General features: G+C 37.2%; 1 protein-coding gene across 1 annotated transcript in view; it reads left to right on the plus strand.

Annotated features, from left to right (window-relative positions):
* FAM174A (family with sequence similarity 174 member A) overlaps positions 1-20,367 on the plus strand; it is a 52,400-nt gene extending 32,033 nt beyond the window's left edge. Inside the window, exon 3 of the mRNA XM_069777586.1 lies at positions 20,248-20,367. Within this exon, the coding sequence (XP_069633687.1) occupies positions 20,248-20,260 (13 nt within the window). The 3' untranslated portion in view covers positions 20,261-20,367. The remainder of the gene's footprint in view (positions 1-20,247) is intronic.
* Positions 20,368-23,790: the final 3,423 nt, after the last annotated feature.

A 23,790-nucleotide genomic window follows, 5' to 3' on the forward strand; every position in this document is an offset into this window, starting at 1 on the left:
GTCAAAGTAGAGTGTGGCATACATAAAACAACTTAATGGAATGGGCATGTTCAAATACTTATTTTTGTAGGGAAAAAATGCTATGCACAATTCTTCCCTGAAGTGATTTGTACTAGTATGAAAATGCATTCATTTTCCATATTATTAATTTTTCAGTTTTATGGTCGTTTCAGCATGGAAATTCCTGTAGCTCATACATACAGTTTTGAAATGGAAAATGGAGGGTGAAGAAAAACTCTGAAGATGTGGATTTAGATCTGTGAATGTGCACTAAATAATATAATGTGGGGTTTGACCCAGAATAATGACAGAAATGAGTAGATAACTGTCAATAATGGGCTCAGGGGTTTTGTGATGCCCTTTTTCCAACAAATGGGTAGACATGGCTGAATCTTGCTGTAATAGAGTTACAAGTGACTGTAAGTACTGCAGAGGTCTGGCTCTGATTTAACCATTCTTTTTCAAGCTGTTAAACCTTTCTTCATGTTGCAACAGTGGATCTTGAATCAACCTATTTATTCATCCAGATTGCATCTGAAAAACGGGACATCCAACACAGTGATTATTGTGCTTGTGAAACAACTGAAAAAAACCATGTAAAATTCAACAGAGTATATGTTTCAGAAACATGGCCTTGAAGTTAAATATTTTTCACTGCCTGCTGCTTTATAAAAGTTTTTATTCACATATGTTGTAATTCTTTATTGTGTGATAATGCTTTTTATTTATAAATATAATCTGGAATATTGTACTGATTCCTTTTGTGTCCACTGTGATAGTAAACTGAATTAATGGAAATAATGTTGCAGGTGCTTTGTCATTCATTCATGTTAAAGTAGAGAAAAATGCATTTATATTCAAAACCGATGCGAAGAACTAAAATGAAGTTAATCTTGCTGACATCCTAGATCAGGCTAGTAAAGCTAGAATCAAGTTTAAATTGGGCTCATGATGAGATTAGGCCTTCTGTAGCCTTATTGTTGTAAATACATAAGGAAAGAAATTTACATGCAGTATTTTAGCATCTGTTGGCCTGCCACTCTTAAAAACAGGTTTTACAGTCAAAATTATGGAATACGTATTTTCAAAGTCCTTTTTTGTCAGTAGTGTCCAAATCTGAATGACCATGTCATTGTATTTAGATTCTAACAATACACTCCTATTTAAAAATATCCATCCTTATCTTTTAAAATAATGTGCTGTTGTTTTTAGTTTCCTGTTTCCTTTTGATCGTTCATTGTTTAGAACTTGCTTCGTTTTATATTTACACTGGTAAAGTAGATCTTTGAGAACTTTCTATTTCTTCACCAAAGTCTTTCTTTTACAACTGGGAGATCCCAAGTGACCAGTACCTTTCTTCAGTCAGGATTAATACCTTCCATTTCTTCTGCAGTTGCTGGCCATTTGTTTGTATAGTTAATCTCCTATTATTCATCTTGTGTGAACCACTTTTATAACAACAATACCATTGCTTTTGTAAAAGTGTACTTAGTGGAGTGTACTGGTGGCTGTGTAACCAAATGGTAGGAATTCACTGAACACAATAATGTTTAATAAATGAAATCCTAACTTAAATACAGCTAGTGATGGCATACTAGCATACACTAACATTCTTGCATAGTGTGTAAGTTAGCATATGCTATTGTTGTAATGCAGGCAGTTAGCAATTATTTTAATGTGCTTGGTTATATTTCATACCAGAATATTATTTCTAAACATATCATTATGATATGCAGGTGAAAACTACTTCTCTGTTACTCTGTAGTCTGCAAATCACCAAACTTTGACTTGTCTGCATCTTAAAAAGTTGGAAAGAGAAATACAACTAAACCATCAGAAAAAGGTAAGAATTAGAATCTGATGAATCATAGAATCATAGAATATCTTGAGTTGAAAGAGACCCATAAGGATCATTGAGGCCAACTCCCTGCCCCTCACAGGACTACCTAAAGCTAAACTAACCTAAGAGCATTGTCCAGACACTACTTGAACTCTGACAGGCTTGGTGCCGTGACCACTTCCCTGTGGAGCCTGTTCCAGTGACTGACCACCCTCTCAGTGAAGAACCTTTTCCTAATGTCCAATCTGAACTTCTCCTGACACAGCTTCATTCCATCTCCTCTTGTCCTATCACTGGTCACCAGAAGGAGATCAGCACCTCCCCTCCACTGCCCACCTTAAGGACGTTGTAGACTACAATGAGCTCACCGCTCAGCCTTCTCTTCTCCAAGCTGGGAACGGTCAAGACAACAAAAATGAAAGGACAAGAAAACAAAAATGAAATTAACTAGCAAAATCATTGATTGCACATTGCATTTTCAGTCCAGCATTTTGAGTTTCATTACTGTTTTGAACTCAGAACTTACTGAAGACTAAATCTTTTTTATAGACACTGACATTCATTGTTAATCCATTTCTAAACTGAGATTTCTGCTTCTCTCATCCCCTCACTTCTCAACATTTAGCTGGTCTTCAGCTTGTTTTACTCCTTCATCACTGTTATCTTTTGGCCTATGGATTCTTGGCTGCCTTCTGTGATCCTAAGCTAACACCCAAATGGGATATCCATGAGTAAATTCTGGGAAGCTTAGGTATTTTGCAGGCTGTAAAACTACCAGGTAGTATTCAGTGTTGCACGTGAGAAACGATGTTAGGGCAAGACTTTACATCTCTGTTAATTCCTTTGAGCTGATAGGCTCTACAGTGTAATAAAAATGCAAACTAAAATGGTTATTATTTGTAAAGAGAACCTTCTTCTGTTGTGTACCCCACGGACCACACTAATCCCTTTGATCATATGATTCATACCTCCTTTTGAACCTCGTTAATTTAGGCCTCTCTTTCCATAGGAAACACGGTTAGACTGTTTCTTGAGTAAGTAGGAGAGTTCTGAATTTCTGCCTGGATCTAGGTGGAAGCTTTTGAAATTATTTCTGTAAGACTATTACCCTTTTTTTTTTGGACTGGTACATGAAGCATAAGTGCAGCTGGCACTTTAATTTCCTCCTTTGGGCTACAAAGTAAAACCAGTATAAAATGATGAGGGCAGGAGACAAGGAAGTGTCAGCCTGGGTAGAGAAAAGCAAAGTTCTTAGTTCCTTCAGCACCCCTGAAGGTAGATCCAGAGAGGAAGGGAGCTGGAGAAGTGCAAGGATGGAAGATTTAGTGGAAGAGAGGCACCCTGTGGCAATAAAAATGGAAGTAGAAAAAAAGAAGTATCAAAGAGAAGACTAAAAGAAAGATCAGCACTGCTGGTTAAATTTTGTTACATGAAATGCAACGTGTTCGGTGTCCAAGAGGAAAATGAAGCAGGTGGGGATTCCTGTAGACATATGCTGTAAGTTCTGAGAACACACATAGTGCAGTCATTTTCCATCTCATTAGTTCCCATAAGATCCCAGACTTAATGTAAGCAGATTTTTATCATTGCTGACACCAAACTTTCCTAATAGATTTCAGACAGGACCCAGGTGCTGAAAATGGGACTATGGCCATTTTATTCTTTGAGAGAAAGAAAAAGACAGAGAGTCTGCTAGAAAGAATGCAAGGATTTTGTTTCCTTAACACACGTTTTGAAAGACTTAATATAAAGGAAATTGAAAAACTCAGAGGTTATTCATATTTATTTAATTGGTATTTAGTATTTCCTAGTCTCTTTGACTATACCACTGCATAAATTATTTTCTTTTTCAAATCACACCATGGTCTTTGAAGACCATTTCTTACCTCACATATTTGTGTAACTTTTCAGGGCTAGATTTTTAAAAGGACTTAAAATAGGTCTTAACCACAACTGCTATTCTCCTCATCTCGGTGCAACATCTAGTTCCATAAAATTCTTCCTCAGTTGCTGCCCATTCCTGCAAAGACACAAAATTGGGCATCCCAGTTTTCAATCTTGATGTCATTAAAGTACCTGAAGGCTTAATGGTGCCATGCAGTACATCTCAGCACAGGCTCAGGTTCTGCACAAAACAGTATGAGGAGATGGTGTGCCACCTGCCACCTCACCTAGCCAGTAGCTCCCAGGGAAGGTCAGGTAAATGGCTCCTGATCATGGCAACAAAATAGGCAGAAGAGTTTTAGAGCTGAGAGAGATTTTGACTGAGTTCAGTCAATGCCATGTTCTTTGTAAAGGATACTTTCCCTGTCTCATCTCCCATCTTACTTCAATTGATTTTCCCAATTCTTGTTTTGTCATTGCAGTATAGTCTATGAATCTAATGTCATCTGCAATACATTTTGTCTCTCAACCACTCAGCAGTTTGTCTAGCTCCTGTGCAAACAAAAGCTCTGTTCTCTCAGGTTTTGAGACAGGCTATGACGAGGTTCTAAACTGAAAGAGGGTAGATTTAGATTAGCTATAGGGAAGAAATTTTTTACAGTGAGGGTGGTGAGACCCTGGAACAGGTTGCCCAGAGAAGTTGTGGATGCCCCATCATTGGAAGTGTTCAAGGTCAGGCTGGATGGGGTTTTGAGCAACCTAATCTAGTGAAAGGTGTCCCTGCCCCATGGCAGGGGGCTTGGACAAGATGATCTTTAAAGGTCCCTTCCAACCCAAACCAGTCTGTGATTCCATGATTCTAAGTTAAAATAAAACCCAGTATTTAGGTTAGCTGCTTCTCCCAGGAGGAGAGCATCAGTTTTGTGACATATGTAGTCCTCTGAAAGAGAAGATTCTTCTCAGAGAAAAGTCTCTCATATCTCAGGCAGTTGGCAGCTGTCTAAAATGAGCTTATTGCTATGTTTTAGGAAAAAAATAATGCTGGCCATGAATAGGCCTCATATGCTTCTGTGCAATAAACATATCCTTGGTGATCAGGTATTTACAGAGTGGTTCATCATAGTTGCAATAGTGTATTGGTTCAATACACTTTTATGCAGGTGAGCAGTTTTTTTAAAAAGTGGCTGAATTCTTTGAATTTTCAATAGAATATTAAGGATGGATTTTAGCTGGGGTTTTTATTGCTGACTGTGTGACATGTCAGCAAGATCACAAGCTGTCTATATGTTCTCAGTATAGATTTATAAATATGGGAACTCTGTCAGGTGTGAACATGTCATGCCAACATCACTGAATCTTCCCACGTTTAATGTATTTGTGCTATTACCAAGTCAAGATGGATGGAGTAGGGAATCTCTACTTGGAGATAGTTGAAAGTCCACACAAACATGGAAGGAAATGAATTAAGGTATTGGGCTATGAATACATTTTCAGAACATTTCATTTAGCAAATTTCAGAACAAACTGGATTCTCATCAGTCATGTTCTGTTGCTTTTAAATCAGCAAGGACTCAAAAGAACATTAGATTAAATATTCCCTAGAAACATTTCTAGATGCTGGAACTTAACTGAATATATTATGCTCCTAATGGCCCTTGAGACAGTTCTGCTCAGTTAATACTCTCCAGACAATTTTAAGGCATAGTTCAGGAGTTAGTATGGGCCAGAACAGCAGGGTTGTGTTTCAAACAGATATTTTGCATGTCTACAAATTTTGCATGAGAAAAAAACCCCAAACATGATTTGATAGAAAATAAATATGGGATCATTGGAGACACTTGTTAGAATATTTCAATATGGGGATGACTATGGAGGATCCAACTGCCTGAAATCAGTACCCGTCACTACAGACTAAAAATATTAGTTTGGAAATGTTGCTAGCCAAAAGTATAATCTGTTGAAGGTAAAATGTTATATAGAAAAATATTTTCTATTTTTAAAAAAGTTGTATAATTCTTATTTTCTTGCCAAGCAAAAAAAAAAAAAAAAAATCACACTTTTTTCAATTCCTGATATGAAGCAACATTTCAAGTCACAAGTAGGCATTTGTCCTTCCATCTTATGTCTTAATTTAATTTGAAATTTCATTTGAAATATTGAGTCAAATATTGAAATGCTGCTTTAAAGTAATGAAATGTTTCATTTCAGTGAATTCTGAAAAATCATTTCAGAGCATATTTGCATCTGCAAAATGTCTATCTATTTTAAATTTGTCCTAATTTGAAAGAACAATTTTTGTTCTATTGAAAATTTCTGAAGGGCAAAAATGCCCTTGTATAACCTGGTCAACCTCTTGTTTATTTCCCTCTAACCTCACAGGTCTGTTTCTTTTTCATGAAGTACAAGCCCAGAAGAGGTTTTCATGAAATTCAGTTACTGAAGGCAAATCTGAGGTTTTGCTTGCACAAGCTTGATCTTGTAGTTCCAATAAACCTGATTTTTAGACTTCAAGGAAGACATTGTTGGGCTCAGCACAGCAGGAACTAGACTTTAAGAAAAACCTCATTCCCATTTAGGCACTTAAATAGCTGATGGATTTTCACAAAAATTCAGCTCTTATTGTGATACTGATGGTCAAATTTTTAAGAGAGAAGTGAGATAGAAGTTTAACAAGCATGTTTGGCTGTAACAAAAGAACTTTCTATTAAAACCAATAATAGTTGCTTTCGTTCCAAAAATGTGGCTTATAGGTAGCCTTGAAGGGGTTCAGACAAGATCCCAGCTGAAAAGTGAATCATTAAATATTAAATACTAGAATAGAGCTGAATAAGCAACCAAAATATGTGCTTGGCAGCAGAGATGTCTGGAATTTTGGGTTGGTTTTTTTTTTTTACTTCTCTTTCTCTCTGCTGCATCTGTCTGTGATGGGAGATGAGATGACAAATTGTTACAGAAACACACAGTCAGAGCAGGGTAACATGCAGGCAAAATCTCAGCTTCCTCCTCTCTCTACCCCAGTGCTGGCCACACAGCCACCTCAGCTGTGGTCACTGGGTGAGTAATTGAAAGATGGCAGAGGGTACAGATGCTGGAAACCCCGCAAGAATGGGAAATATGAGGGCTAGCATTTCTTCCTCTGTGTGTGTATGTTTACATACAGAAAAGGCGTACTCTTTCTTATAGTGATCTTTTTGTCTTCTGTCATTGGCCTTGTACTTAATTTTGTGGGCAACACATCACTTTATAACATATCATTTGCACTTCCACGTTTAGTGGCATTTCCTAGCACTTTTTGCAGATCCTGCTTAACTCATATTTTTTTCGTCCATTCTCTTTCTCTCCCTTCCTCTTTCCCTCAAAGGGTACAGCCCTATTCTGTATTAGCACAGCTCTTCACCCTTCTTGGACAAAGCCAATTGCATTATTATTGAAAATATTTGGCTCTGTGACTGTGCTTGTGTATTGCTTATTCAAGAAGATGCCCAAAGATTCAGCTACCATGTTACGTCTGGTACACAAAGAATAAACCTGTTCAGCAATGACATGGAAAACTTCTTGAGGAAATGTTGACAGTGGCTGTGCTATGGCTGGTTCAAAATGACAGGCAAAATAGGATGCAGCTTAGGGGCTGGGAAAAAACAGGAATTCCTTCCCTTCTGCCCCACAAAAAGCCAACAATATTTATCAGTTCCAGCCTTCCAAAAGTTCTTGTATCCTTTGATTTCTCCTATTTACCTTTGTTAACCCCAATTTCTCCTACGGCGGCTTGCCAGTACTCTTCTTGCTCTTTGAATGTCACCTGAAATTGAATACTGCTACCAAAGGATGTTTCCTGTATGAAAATTCAACCTGAGTGACGTTGCTGAGAAAGGTTGGTCAAACACTGGCTGCAACCGTGACTCATGTCTAAGAGCTACTAATTAAACACTCTAAAAATGGCAGATTAGTTTTGCTAGTTGATTGTGCTAATTTTTCAGACTGGCAGTGTCCAGACAAACTTCTCCCGTTCTTTCTCCTGTCATTTCAAGAGGTGGAATAGTTCTACAATAGCAGATGAAGAGTGACACTGAATCTTATTATCTCATTTTAGTTGTTAGTCAGGTAGCAGAAATGAAGGTGCCAGGACACAAACTATTGGTAAGTAGACCAGAAGAATGTCAGACATCAGTGGACTACTTTCTGCCCCTATTGCAGAACCTTGGAGATTGTAGAAGTTACTGTAGACTTACCTGTGTAATGTCCTGGAATGTGCTCTAATAAATGCTTGTTTCCTCTCTAGGATGAGACCAGCATACTCATAAAAAAAAAACAAAAAAAAACAAAAAAAACAAACACAAAGCTTTACATCAAAAGCAGCAACTCTGTATGCTGATTTAGTGAAAAATGGAACAGGAAGCTAAGAAATAGATATAATTTCATAGTTTAAAAATCATTAGGGTTTTGCTGAAAAGGAGTAAACATTCATCAGTTTGAAAGGGTGGCTGATTGCCTAAATTGTAAGTATAAGCTTTCCTCCAGCCTTCAGATGCTTAAAATTTCAGTAGCATATATTGCTGCAAAGTTTTGTTAAATTACCCATTCTGGATACCAGCTTCTCAACCAAGAGGAAAATCTGTGCTGTAAACTCAGTTTGGAATAGGTCAGATACCTGAAGACCTGTTCAAACCTTTAGCAGACTGTATTCATAGAAGGGATGGGCAAATACTCAGTTTGCAAAGAGATGTCATTGTTTCTGCTCACCTGTTTCTTACTTCCCTTTGACACAGAGTAGTTAGTCACTTCATATAAAGCAGTTGTGTTTGTTTTATAATTAAGTGGGGGGGATAGTAGGAGGGTAGTTAGTACACATGTACGTACATACATACATACATACATACGTACTACCCCGGACAGGAATGGAAGTGTTTACCTGACTGCTCTTGAGGAAGAAATGAGGGGACAGTGACAACCAGCTAGAACTGTGGTGAACACCTTAGAATGGGAACATTTCCAGCCAGCAGAGTTAACCTCAGAAGAAGATGTCAGGCGAGGGTTTCATATTCTTTTGCATAAGAAAATAAGTACACATCTGTGTAGCAGCCCAATTTCACCAGGTCAGTTCTACCTATCAATGTGCAGGCAGATTTTTGTGCTTGTGTGGAACACCAGTAAAAAAAAAAACTTGAGTCTGCAGCACAGCTCATAGGCTCAAATCCAAAATCTGTAAAATATGATCAAGTGCTTTGGGATGGAGGTTAGACATGAAACACTCATATTATTCATGATATACTTTTACCTCATAAGAGTTTCAATTATTGTCAGTGCTCTTCATAAATCTGAAACATCTGATCGAAACAAACAGGAATATTTGCCCTTTGGACATTTTTCTTCAGCTTTTATTTTCTTTCTGATTAATGTGCTCAGACACCTGTACAACTTCACCTTCTGAAGTCTTTTTGTTCTCAGAAATGAACATTGCTGACTACATAGGTGAGATGCTGATTGTGAACTCTTTATGCACTGCATTGCATTTACACTTTGATGACCAGGTCTGTCATTTCTAAAGGCAGATACTTGTGATGTCAAAAGCAATGACAAGGACTTATTGGCAATGCCTGCATCAAGTTTACAGTGTAAGACAGGTGGACAGATTTTTGTCAATTGCTGCAACCAGTTTGGCAAAGATAAATCACATGGTTTTGCTGAATTACCTTTGTTTCACTAAGCAATACCGCTTTTACTGAATTTTTCATGATGAACAAAATAATGTGTCTTTAATTTTTTATTATTTTCCCGTTCTTTCTTTTTCCTTCTTGATTTTGTAAAGCAGCTGCTCAGGTTATAAACTATCTATCCATACAATGGCCTTTCATGCTTCCCAAGGTTTAAGCACTTTTTATATCTGCTCTTCATTGTCCTCTGCTTGGCCTGCCTTAAACTGGACCCCTAGGGAACAAGTGCTGCATAGTATTCCATGGCTTATCATATATCTCCTTTAGGACTTCATTTTATATTTCTCTCCAGCATGGAACAGTAATAGATTCTGTAAATCTCCTTTTATAATGTCTTCTATTTATTACACACATCTAATGGAGCTGCATGTCATACTTCAGTTACTTCACTGTGCATGTTTAATAACCTGCTATATATTAGAGAACAAACATTAACAATGGAACAAATCCTTTCTTACATTGTGTTTCTTGGAAAAGGGTAGTTTTGTGAGCAGTTTGAGGTAAGAAGAACTGTAGTATTTATCAAAAGTCCACATTCTCAATTGTAATTTAATGAGAAAAGAAACCTCATATAAGAGAGTAAGTGAGAGGGCATGTAGAAATTCATAGTCTTCCAGATAATTGACTTAGCCAGACATAACCATTCCCCTTTCTTAGTTGTATTACTTACACACACACACATACAGACACTCTATGGCTTAATTCAGTAGCTTTCTGTGTGAATATGCAACAGGAATTAAGATTACATGAGCAACATACATATTTCAGTGAGCTATAATTTCCACTATATTTGTAATGTTTTCTATTCCTCTTCAAGCAAACATACTGGCACTTCATTTCATATATAGTAGACCACAAAGAGCTCTCTCCTATCCTGCCCAGTGTCCTTCTGGCACTATTTCTGTAGTATTATTCAGGAGACATGTTGCTCCTGTGCTCCAGATTCAGTAAAAGGTTTGTCTATTTGTTTGGCAATTAATGAAACTTGAAAAATATCTATAAACTGCCAAATTCACACTCTTATTATCTGTTCCTGTCAGAGCTTATTTAATATGAGAAGGATTCAGCAGGACAGAATAAGAAACATTTGAGGAAAGAAAAGGACAAGACCCTCCATAAATTTTAGCCTTGCAGATAATAGCCATTCTTGCCTCCTTTGAAGAATATTTCATTTATTTTTATTGTTATTTTATATATTTTAAACTTCATCAAACACTGGAAACTGGATTTTGGTTTATGAGTGTGAGCTTCTATTGGGTAACATTCAAAATAAGGGATGTAACAAAAATGTCTCATCATGGTGGAGAGTATTATGCCTTTGGATCTACATTACCAAGAAACATAGTATTCCAAAATATGTTTTGGAAATAATACAATACATAAAAATGAATAAATACACATACACAATGCAAACATTTTGTGCCACTGAATGAACTTTAAAGATTGTTTTTATGTTTGATAGATATTAGATTAGATATTCCTAAGTGTTCTTAATTGTGTGTAAATTGCACCTTTTTCTGTCATCTTTCATTTTAATAACAATTACTGTAAAGCTGAATAATGTCTGTTGTGCAATTTCTTGATGCAAAAAATCATTCCCAGTAGAATTAAACATTATAAACTGTGCAAAAATAACATCTCTGTTTTTCTTTGGCTCTCAGTTTGATTACACTGCGTTGCAAAGGAAATGCTATTGTAGGTAAGTTCCTGCTTTTAGCCCAGCTTTCTAAGGAAACAAGCTTCATGACCACATTGTCTGCATGAGTACAAAAGTCTTTCTGCTAGCCTCTCATAACAGTGAAAGACACTGGCCCATTTCATCTAGATATAACACAGAGCGAGATTATCTTCCTATACACTGAGAGAGAGAGAGAGAGAGAGAGAGAGGCAAATAGAGAAGAGAGACCCCAGAGAAAACTACAAACTTAGCCTATTAAACTGAGTACAATGTGTGCAGGAGTGATACAGTGGAAACCAGAATGTATTAGTTCCATTGAATATGGAATTGTTTTTTTCCTTTAGCCAAACTAGCAGTTCACATTCCTATAAAACTGCCCAAGCTGTCATGATGTATAAAGCTTCTTCTGCAGAAATTGGAAAAACACTGTACACAACAACCATATTGACTGCTGTGAACACAGCAGGTATGCAGATTCTTGAAGAAAGTTTCATTCCTGTGAAATTGTTACAATACCTACTCCCAGCATTTTAGGTTTGGTGCATGATAAAAATCTCAACAGGTTTCCAGCTCCAAAATTCTTTCAAATTATAACTTTTTGTAAATGTGATTTTTTTCTTTTCTTTTCTTTTTTTTTTTTTTTAGATCCATAGGTCCAATGTAATTAATATTCAATAAAGAAGGTTCTTAAGAAGGAGAAACAAATTTTAGACATTTTAATAATTCACTGTTCTCTGCTGTGGTCTAAAAAAACATATCAGACTTTTGGGAAAGCCCTGTACCTAACAGGAACTCAGTGATTGTTCCTCAAAAAGGAGAGACTTTTGCTCAAAGTAAATTTATGAATGTGATCAAAGACTTTAGGCAATCTAGTATGGCAGAAGGATCATCTATTTCTGAAGTATTAGCAATAAAATTTAGCCAAGAACATAACACATATTGGGGCTACAGTAGTACATAGTATTAGCAGCATTGCATAAGGCTCTAAAATAGACTAGAATAGAATATTTCAGTTGAAAGGGACCTACAATGACCATCTAGTCCAACCACCTGCCTGACCAATTCAGGGCTGATCAAAAGTTAAAGCATGTTATTAAGGACATTGTCCAAATGCCTCTTAAACACTGACAAGCTTGGGGCATCGACCACCTTTCTAGGAAGCCTGTTCCAGGGTTTGACCACCCTCTCGGTAAAGAAATGCTTCCTAATGCCCAGTCTGAACCTCCCCTGGTGCAGCTTTGAGCCATTCCCAGGCATCCTGTCACTGGATCCCAGGAGAAGAGCTCAGCATGTCCCTCTCCTCTTCCCCTCCTCAGGAAGCTGTAGAGAGCAATGGGGTCACCCCTCAGCCTCCTTTTCTCCAAACTAGACAAACCAGAAGTCGTCAGCTGTTCCTCACAGGACATGTCTTCCAGCTCTTCCACCAGCTTGGTCGCCCTCCTCTGGACGCATTCAAGTACTTGAACATTGTTTTTAAATTGTGGTGCCCAGAACTGCACACAGTATTCATATTCAAGGTGGGGCTGCACCAACTCTAAATAAAGCAGGATGATCACCTCTTTTGACCGGCTGGGTATGCTGTGTTTGACGCACCCCACGATGCAGAGGTGTGCCCCTCTGTGCTGCCAGGGCACACTGCTGACTCATATTGAGCTCACCATCAACCAGCATCCCCAGATCCCTTTCTGCAGGGCTACTCCCCAGCCACTCGTCTGCCAATGTATACTTGTGCCCAGCGTCACTCCATCACAGGTGCACAATCCAGCATTCAGACTTGTTAAATTTCATCCCATTAATCATTGCCCAGTGCTCCAATCTGTCTTGATCCCTCTGCAAGGCCTCCTGTCACTCGTGATGGCCACCTGCACCTCCCAGTTTAGTATCATCAGCAAATTTACTAATGGTGCTTTCAACTCCTGCCTGTACATCAGTGACAAAAATATTGAACAGAACTGGCCCTAGAACTGAGCCCTGAGGAACGCCACTGGTGGCTGGCTGCCTTCCAAATGTAGCCCCATTCACTACGACCTTTTGAATTCTGCCCTTCAGCCAGTTCATCACCGAGCACACCATGTACCTGTTCATCTCACAGTTGGACAGCTGGTCCAGAAGGATGCTGTGAGGGACAATGTCAAAAGACTTACTAAAACCCAGAAAACCAACATCCACCACCTTCCCTTCATCTACTAGGTGGGTGACCTTATCCTAGAAGGATATCAAATTAGTTAAACAGGACTTTCCCTTTGTGAACCCATGTTGACTGTGCCTGATGATTGCATCACTCATTAAATGTCTTTTAATAGTACCTAGTATAATCTTCATAATTTTTCCAGGTACTGAAGTTAGACGAACAGGTCTGTAGTTTCTTGGGTCTTCCTTCATGTCCTCCTTGTAAATTAGAATAATGTTGGCTATCTTCCAGTCAGTGGGAACCTCCCCAGACTCCCAAGACCTTTGTTAGATGATTGAGCGGGGTCCTGCTATAACATCTGCTAGCTCCTTCAGTACTCTGGGATGAATCCCACCAGGCCCCATGGACTTATGAACATTCAACTGATGCAACTGATCCCTTGCAATTTCTGTGTCCACAAATGGAAAGTCATTGTTCCTGCAGTCATGGTCCTCCAACTCAGGACCAGGCAGCCCAAGGACTATCAGAATTGTTAAAGACTAAGGCAAAAAAAACCATTGAATGCCTCCTCTTTATCTTCATCCTGATTTGTCAGGTGACTGTCTTCAACAAGTATTGGTCCAATGTTTTATCTAGACCTCCTTTTGCTATTACAGTACTTAAAAAAGCTCTTGTTGTCTGACACAACACTAGCCAGTTTCAACTCTAGGTCAAGTTTGGCCTTTCAAGCCTTCCCCCTGCATATGTAAACCAGGGCTCTGTAATCTTCCTGTGAAGCCTGACCTGTCTTCCAGAGATTCCACAATTTCTTTTTCTGCCTGAGTTCCAAAAGGAGTTACCTGCTCAGCCAAGTTGGTCTCCTGCCCCACTTGCCTGAATTTTGAGACAATGGAATTGCCTGCTTCTGTGCTTTTAAAAGGTGGTTCTTAAAAACTGACCGGCACTCATGGACTCCTAAGCCCTCAAAAGCAGATTCCCAGGGGACTGTGCTAACTAGCTACCTCAATAGCATCCCCCTCCCCAAGAAGCCAAGATAGGAAGTGGAACTTCATACTCAGAACATGGGTTATTACTTTGAAGTGATTCAGCTGTGATGGTACAACAGGAAATGGAGATCACTGCAACCAAAGGAATCAAGTCTCAGAGTGGCTGCCTTCAAATCCCAACACTCAGACTAGAGACCATACCCGGCATCTAATATTTATTTTATGGCTGGACTTGATTTTCTTCCCTTTTCCTTTTCAGTCATGCTTTTTTCCTGTGGTTCTAGCTTTTTATGTAGATACTTCATTTTCTTCTGAAGCAGTAAGTGATGGAGGTTCTGTCACTCTCCTGATGCATTTTTCCAGTGCCAGCTGGCACTTCTAGGAAATGGCAGCTGACTTCCTAGTTCATTTTGCCTAATTTCACTTTCCAACCACTTCATCTTACTATGACTTTCTCTGAAAGACTAAAAAGCTCCAAGAATCAATGGCCTTTTCCATGTCTGACATACCACCAAGTTACTTCTAAACCCTTTTTAACAGAAACTGAGTAGACTGAATTTTAATACCCTACTTTTTTTCCCCCCCAATTCTTGTATTATTTTTGCAGTTCTTTTTTTGAACTCTTTTTGGTGTTTCTACTTCATCTGGAAATGTAGATGCCAGAAGTGGAAACAATGTCCTAGCAGAAGTCTGTTCACACAGGCAAAAGCATGTTTCTCCATTTTCTTATTACAGAGAGTTCATGCTGAGTCCATTACCTCTGATGATCCACTGGTTTCCAAAGAAATCTCTCACCCTATTTATATAGTCTTTTATTTGTGCTCTAGATATATACTACCTTTAGCTGTATTAAATCCATTTAGTCTGTCTGGGACCATTTAACCAATGGTTAATGGTTTGAACATTCAGAACTTTCTAACATTATTATTAACAGAATGCCGTCTCTCTACTACAGTTGGTGATGACTGTTTCTTAAAATGCTTTAACTATCTCCTATTTCATCATCTGTATATGGTTATGTGAAAAAAATCAGTGTTGAATGAATTGGTAGTAGAAGAAATTCTAGTTAATTCTAGTTAAACATTTATAGTAGATTACTGGAAAATTATAATGATTTTCATCTTCATTTTCATGGGGACCAGCTTATCCAACATAAAGCAGAGCGGACAAGGGAAGAAAAACTAGTCAGATCTAGCAGATCCATTAAAGGACAAAAGGGGAAAACCAAGTCCTGATAAAGATACAAGCCTTCGCTTACACTTTGATTTTTCAGTTTCATGGTGGTGACTCAGGAGACTAATTTTCCTTTGCAAACATGGCTGATGAACACAACTTGGGCTGCTTTCTGGCACTGAAGCACTGCACAGCCTGCATCCTTAAACCTAAACATATTTTACTTCCTAAACAGGATAGCAAGCTGTCTATTGGAATCAGGTTTGAGTCCTAACTCCTAAGACTGGGTCTGAGAATTTTCTAAAAGACAGTTTCTGGTCCCCTAAAATTGCTTGTGATCATTTTAACATTGTGACAGAATAGCTTGTTAAGTTTTAGTACTTGAATACTACCTGGCACTGCTTAATTTACAGCATAGACTAAGTATCGTTGAAAGTCCTAATACCATCTCAATAAGGCAATGGGTAGTGTGTAGGAGCCAACACCTACTACTCTTTGGATATTACCTCCAAACATTGGCTATCAAAAGCTTGCTGCCATGAGCTTACATCCTCACAGAGCACAGTTTGAGAGAAATTGGCCCTGCTTGGAGGAAGCAAGTATTTGTCATTACTCCTCTCATCCAACATTGCCCTCAGAGCTGACCCTGCTGTAGTCAGGGCCTGGGCTAGAGATGTCCTGAGGCCTCTTCCAGCCTGAATTATCTGTCCTGTGATGCTATGGCCCTTTGATCCTAAAGCTCAGGGTAGCTTATTTTCCAGAGACTCATAGCATAAGGCACCATGGGTGCAGATGTGGAAGTATGATAAAGCCACCACACCAGTGCTTAGGTCTAAAACCACATCTTTTTTTACCTCTTTACTTCCCAACTTGTTTTACAGCTATTCAATGTGTTGGTTCTTCTGCTAATTGAGACTGTACTGACATTAATGTATTCATTGTGTTTGCCTGCCTTATTTTATTAATGTGTTACTAAAAAACACCCCACCAAAACCAAAAACCAAGGCTGAACTTCTAGGACATACACTGTTTCTACTGTCATGTAATGAATGTGAATAAACAGAAAGCAACGTGTTTTTTTTCTGTAAGATAGTCTTCAAATGTTTTCCTTTAATAATTTGCTGGATAACTACTGCTAGGTTTATAGTTGCATAAATCTAATTAGTCATGGACATTTACCAGCCAATGATTTTCACTTCACTTGCTCTGCATACATATCTACCATATATAACTTTTATGTTGTCTAATACAGTGTAAGTGATTTTTAGTGTTGACAATATTTAAGTTTTACTGCAAGGAAGTATAAATAAAGTGTAGCTCAATTTAAGTTGTCAAACAAAGCCTACATCACATTTGTCTAGCTTTGTATGACAGAAGGCCACTCCAAAGGTCAGTTTCCATGGATTAAATGGATGTGTCCTGAACTGGAGTTTAAATAGGAAATTAAATTACATTGCATTAAGTTACAGGACATCCACTGTACAAGTGACCAAAGAAAATGAAGCTAATATGCCTAGGCAGACATTTCTTTAAGTAAAAATATGGTTGAAGTCTGTTCTTCACAACTGCTATGAAAAATATTTGGTATATTGTGTTTATATTTTCTCTAGGAATTTGGGGGAAATAGGTTTGTTTTGTTTTGTCTTTGCTAAAAACAATAAAAAGAAGTTGATAAAATCTATCCATTACTGACAGTTGTTCAAGCTCCAAAACAGAGAAAAATAGGCAGTCACAGAAGCAGAATGGGTGGAGTTGGTCAGAATTTTTTTGCACAAACATGAGTTCCTTAGTAAATGCCAAAATCAGAAGCAAAATAGCTTTGATAAATGCAAATCATAACACAGGTTGAGTTTCCTGTCTATTTGGATAATAGGCTGTTTCTAGGTGGAAACAAGGAATATGAACTTGAACAAAAAGCCAAGAGAAAGCCAGCACAGGGAATTTAAAAGGAGAGTGGCATAATTAGATGGGGTTTACAATTATTTTGCATTAAATGTTTAATTATTTTTTATAGCATTGACATTTTAGTTTATGAACAATTAACACAATATTTTCTTAATTAGACTTCTGATTACAAAGCAAAAAATGTCTATTTTTAATGGATGTAATAAGTTAGCAAAGGACATATGCTGTTTGCTGGTGCACAGTGTAATCTCTATAAATTGTTATTGATATAATCAATATAGTGAAGTAATAGGATGACAGAAAAAGTTTGTTTCCTGAGAGAATTAGAACACAATTTGAACTATTCAATTTTCTCCTGCTAAGAGCAAGATTACACAGAGAAATTGAAGTTTCTAAAATAAAGTGTTGGGGTCTGTTGCCATCTTCTCCTAGCCAGTTGATACACTCAAAGGCAGCCCAAAAACCTGTCTAAACCCTCAGTTATTCCATATCTACAAGACATTACTGAGACATGTTACATGCTCTTTCCCATCCACTCTTGACTGATTTTGTGTGTTTTGTTTAGTTTTATGGTTTATGCTACTATATCAAGGAGTTCAAAATATTAAGCTGGCCATTTCATTTTAGTTAAAGTATTACTGGTTATTTTATGGATGTCTTAGGAAGCATCATTTACTCACATAAAAAAGAACTTACTGAAAATATGAAAAGACAGCACTGTGTCATGCATGACCTTCCTGTGACAACATTTTAGATTACAAATTTCATGATGCCTGTGAATATCAGTAACATTATGAGTATCCAGTTGTTTTAAATGCTTTACAGAAGACATGTTCAAGTTGAAACTAATGTAATAAATACCAACATTTCTGCATTTCTACAAGTGCAATTTTTTATACTCTTCCATACAGGTAACAAATGTTTCAGCATAGAATGGACACTCTTAACTTTTTAGGTCACTTAAAGCCATGGGGAAACTGAGAATATAAAGTACTTTAAGATACCAGCCTTAGAAAAAGGTTATATTGAGGAAATATGGGAAATATATTGAATGTATTATGGGCTTGATTACAAATAGTTAAACATATAGTCTGGATGTACACAGAAGTGATTCTAGTGTGTTTATTAAGTAACACCAAGTAAGGATAGCCGTAGTGATAAGGATAGTTGTATAATATTCCAAATATTTATGTGGCTATCTGGTTCTGCTGCTGTTTATCCAAGCCTTAAAGAGTTTTCAACAAAGCCCTTCTCACAAGCTGAAACCATGAGAGGCAAAGACTAAGCATTGGATTTCTCATCTGGCCACTAAGAAATACTACATATTTGATACAACCAGGACTTATCAGAGATGAACATCTTACTAATTTCTCATGAATTTCTCTAGAAGACCATAATAGTATTGGAACAAAACTACAACTGAAATACTACTGTTAACTAACACTGCACTGAAGTGTGCACTTGTTTCAAGAAAGTATTTATAAACTGTCAAACACTGGGAAAATTCTAGATGCAATTCTAGTCTAACCTCCTGCCTGCAGAACATTTAATATGTGTTTTTTCTTTTAGACAGGTTACAATTTCCACACTGTAAAAAAAAAAACCTCTCAAATATATGTATCTTTTAGATGCCCACAAAGGCTTTCATATGAATAACAAGCTGGAAGTGCTGAAGCTGTTTATTTGAGAAAGTGAGAGATATGGGTCATCTCTAAGTGATGGGTTTTTTTCTTTTTTAGGATATTTTTGCAGTTGTGGGACTCTGTTTATGATAGTTCTAAAACTCCATGGAAACTCAGCTTTGGTTCTATTTTTGGTTACATTTTTTAGATATAAACATCGCCATCTCTTGATGAGCCTGCAATGTCAGATTTCATAGCTTTATAGAAGAAATACACCCAATTCTTGTAGGAATTCTAAAGAGAATCAGAGGTGAGGTCTTCCGCAGTGGTTCAACCTGCCTTCCTCTGACACTTTTTCTGCTGTATGGTCTCAGTCCAGTTTCACTCATTGTCTTTCATGCAGCCATGTCTTTGGAAGATCAGATGCTTTTTAAGATAGCTGCGTAGTATTGGAGAACATCATGGCTCAAGATTTTTTCTCCATGTGCCTCTCTACTATGTCATTATTTTACTCCCCAGTAAGAGAAAGTGGTTTTGAACAGTCTTTTATCCCTTTTATATGCAGAATATCCAGGTGTATATTGAGTACTCAGGTTTGTATAGCTGCTCCTATAGGAACTTAGATTATTTAATTTTAAAATTTAATCATTTTCCTGGGATTTGTGAAGGGGCTTAAGCTGTGACTGCATCATCAGATCAATGGCATAGAGTGGCAAAATCAAAGATACACATTTGTCTGAAGTGGGAACTTAAAAATTCCCAACTCTCTGCCATACAACCAGAAGATCAGAAGTCCTGGGAGACTAGCAGAGCTGTTGGTTCCCAGAGCTCCTTTGATTGTTTCCAAACAAAATTTGTTCGGAATCTACTTTTTGGAAAATTTAAAAAAAAATAGACAGGATGCAATATTATTTATCATTATACTCAGAATAAAGTAGTCATTCTTCAGAGTTTCTTACAGAAACATACCCTCCAATCAATGTTTATAAAGTCATAAATGTAATGGAAATTTACAGACAACAGCTGTTCACCACTTACCATAACCCCCCTAAATCAAGATATCAGACTTCAAAGGAAGTCATTTTCTAGCCAGCATAAAATTAAAATTGATTGCCAGGCATTTTGCCACAGGATGTTGTGCCTGAAAAACATATGGACTTAACAAATTTGGGAAGCAGAAGTCCATTGATATGGGTTAACCATGGGAACAGAAGAGCCACAGCAGAATTTCCAACTGAGGAACTTTCTGAATTTTGCTTTTTGGAGCCAAAGAAAATTTTTCATGTACTTGCCTGTTTCTATCTTCTTTCTCTACAGATCCAGTAGTTAGCAGTGTCTGAGATGGCATACCTGAGCAGAAGCAACTTTGATCTTCTCTTCTCAAGGCTAGGCTGTCCCAGGAAGAATAGATTCACTGCGAATGGGAAGGAGACCATTTGCAGGGAATAGCAAGAAACTTGGAACTCAGATTTTGTTGCAAGAGCATCTACTTTTCATTGTAAAAGCATGAAGAAATCTTAGCATGCATTGAGATCTATTATAACTGCTCAGCTTTACAGAGCTGTTTAACGCAGCTATGCCTGTGCTTAAAGCACATCCTTAAATGTCTTGTTAATGGCCAGGAGCAAATATAACCAGAAACTCCAGTTTTCATGATCCATAAGCTTTAGTTCAGGTCAAGATAGATTTCTTTACCATCTAGTAAGAAACAAAATCATGGAATAGTTATTGAAATACAAAAAAGATTAAAATCATTGTGTTAAAAAGAATGAGGTGCTTACTTTTTCCTGGGAATATAATATGTATATGTTTCTAATTACAGGCTAAACTTTCAAAGACTTTAACCTATCAGGTGTTAGTCCAGTAATTCTACACCTGCACCCATATTTACTGCATTAGAATAAGAGTATATGTTTAAATATAATGATGTGCTTCATTTGTGTTAGGTAAGCATGAAAACTATTATAATATAAATTATCAGGTGTATCATCCTTCACATATACGGACACTGAAGTTGCTAAAATATTGTTTCAATTTGGTTTTGGTTTTTAAATTTGTTTCAAATAAACAGCTTCAGTTTTTGTGTCTGAATTGAAACAGTTAAAACAATTTTCCATCTGAAACAGGGTTTTCCATTTTTTCTATACAACAAGGAAAATAAAGAGTAAATTACTTCATTAAATATTAAAAAAAACCAGAAAATATTTAAATAATTATCAGTGTTTTATTTGTGACCTTTCATAAAGGTTGTGAAGAAACATATTAGTACATAGGATATTACAGCAATTCTTGCAATGATGGGCTTTCATTAAAATATAATTGATTTCAGAAACCTTTACACTCCTCAGATCAAAAGCAATGGTATGTAACAGGTTAGGGTCCAGTACCTGTACATGTCCAAAAGAAAAGGTTTTATTATTATTAAAAAAAAAACATTAAAATGACAAATTATTGTACATCCCTCCCCCAAAAAACCCCAAACCCAAACCAAACAACAAAACCCAGTTGGCTTCTACACTTTGAATGGAACAAATTTTTCAAAAATTAGTCTGGCTGTTTTTTCAATATCTGAGGGCATTTCTAGCACATCTTGAAGATATACACACAAAATGCAATAGGAACCTAATTTAGACATAGCAATAAGTGAACAGTAATCAAATGGAAAATGGTACTTTGGCAACAAACCTATCTTAATCATACAGCACCTTCCACAAATTATTCAGTTCATTGCACAAATGGAGTGTATTAAACTTTCTCATTTTATCTTGCTTGGGGTAATTATAAAGAATGTACAGTCTGAAAACTAATTAAAGGGAAAGTCTAAACAACAGCAAAGGCTAACGAATTTTAAGCAGCATTCACAAATAAGTGGTGGGGGAGTTTTTAAAATTTTCTATTTAATACATGTGGACACTGAATACTTGCTTACAAATGATATCTTCTTGGTCCTGGACCAAAAATAGGATCTATATCTTGTGATACAGAAACACCTATAAATCACAGTTCACTTGTGTTGATTTTTCCTTATCAGCTCTATGATTAATATCAGCAGTGACAATACTGGCGAGCACCTGAGCAGTACCAGTGGGGCATGCTGTATCGATGGTACTGCAGCCATGCACCACTCACATCTTCTCCTCCAATCCTGATCTTAGATCCAGCATTCCTGAACCCATGGTCAGACACATCAGGTGTCCAAGCTGGTTCTCTGAGACACCCTCCTTGGATAAAGCCAAAGGGTCAGGGCTTGGGTTGTTTTGATTACAAAATATTGTCAGGGTAAAGCCTGGTGCTTTCCAACGTGGTCATGTTTTGCACCTTGTTCTACAGAGGGTTAAATGTTCATCACTCATGTAGAGAACAGCATAGCAGCTGCAGCTAGAAAGTGCCTGCGAGAGAGAAATCAGGGATCCTATCCTTATCACAGAAGTGAGAGCAAAGAAATATTGCCAGCTGGTTTTGTGCAGCATTTTACATACTCAATGCATACAATTTACATTATCACCACCTCTAAGAACAACAACAACAAAAGAAATCAAAATGTTTCCATGCATTTTACTGGTATGAAATACTTACCACAAAAGATATTTTCTATGCAAGCTATTTTTAAGTATTCCAATTATGTTGTATATATACAAATTTAAAAGATTTTAAAATTAAAACGTAAAACCCCAATAGTATTTCTTTGATGCTTTTATGACATGACCAAAATTATTTTCCTTTAAGGTGCAAAGATGGGTTTTTTTTGTTTTAATTTTAGTGTCTTTTAACTTGGACTAGGGAAGGGATTATATATATATATATATGACATGTCTCAGTCATGTCATATAAATAAGGAAAAACAGAGGGTTTAGACAAGTTTTTGGAGCTTCCTTTGAGCAAATCAAATGACTAGGAGAGGATGACAACAAACTAGTAATGGTTTATTTTCAAAACTTCTATGTCTCTGTGTCATCTTGCTCCTAGCAGGAGTGCACTTTTGAAACAAAACTCCTAACTGTCCCCTTTTAGCATGCTTTAGTTCATATGACTGAATGGCAAGATTAAAACAAGACAGAAGATGCATTCTTTAGTTCATATCACTGAATGGCAAGATTAAAACAAGACAGAAGGTGCATTCTGGGAATACACCTATCAGGCTCCAGCCACTGATGGTCATTCAGTCCTTGGAACCAGAGTGGAGCTAGTCTGAGGTAAACCCCTGAAATACATGTGTTATGGACAGTGGGGCCTCAGTGTCAATTTTTTTCTCTACAAATGCACTCGTATTTGCTAAGGTGAACATAACCTCAGAGGACTAAATTTAAAAACATGCAACAGTAACATGCGTTGCAAGCTGTGCATATGTATGATATAGTCTTACAGAAATGTTCAAAAGGTTGTATGTTTTAGGCTTTCCTGATGTATAGAAACACAGCATCAGCCTAATCTCATGGATTAAGCAGGTCATCTCCTTGAGGGAAAAATATTACAACACTAATAGAATACTTACACTATCTCAATTAGATGCTAAATAGTTACTTCGTTCTGAAGCAGAAGACAGTATCAGGAAGGCTCCTGGGGTTGGGAACAAAAATTTGGATAGCTCCAGAGAATGCAGTGCAACAGTGATTTGAAAGCTCTGTTAATTAACTAACTTAACAGAAATGTGACCCATGTAAGCAGTCAATTAAGTGGAATTGATGTGCATAATCTTTAGTTATGCCAATCTTTGTTTTTATACGGAGCTCACAAAGTGCATCAAATACATTTCCCTCAGCCTGGATACAGAAAAGCAGCTTTTATTTTTTTGGCTGCACTTTAAAAAATGATTTGGTTCTCATGCTTCCCCCAAGACTTTTCACAGCAATGCTCATTCTT

The sequence above is a fragment of the Haliaeetus albicilla genome, chromosome Z (genome assembly GCF_947461875.1).
Source record: "Haliaeetus albicilla chromosome Z, bHalAlb1.1, whole genome shotgun sequence".
Taxonomy (NCBI): Eukaryota; Metazoa; Chordata; class Aves; order Accipitriformes; family Accipitridae; genus Haliaeetus; species Haliaeetus albicilla.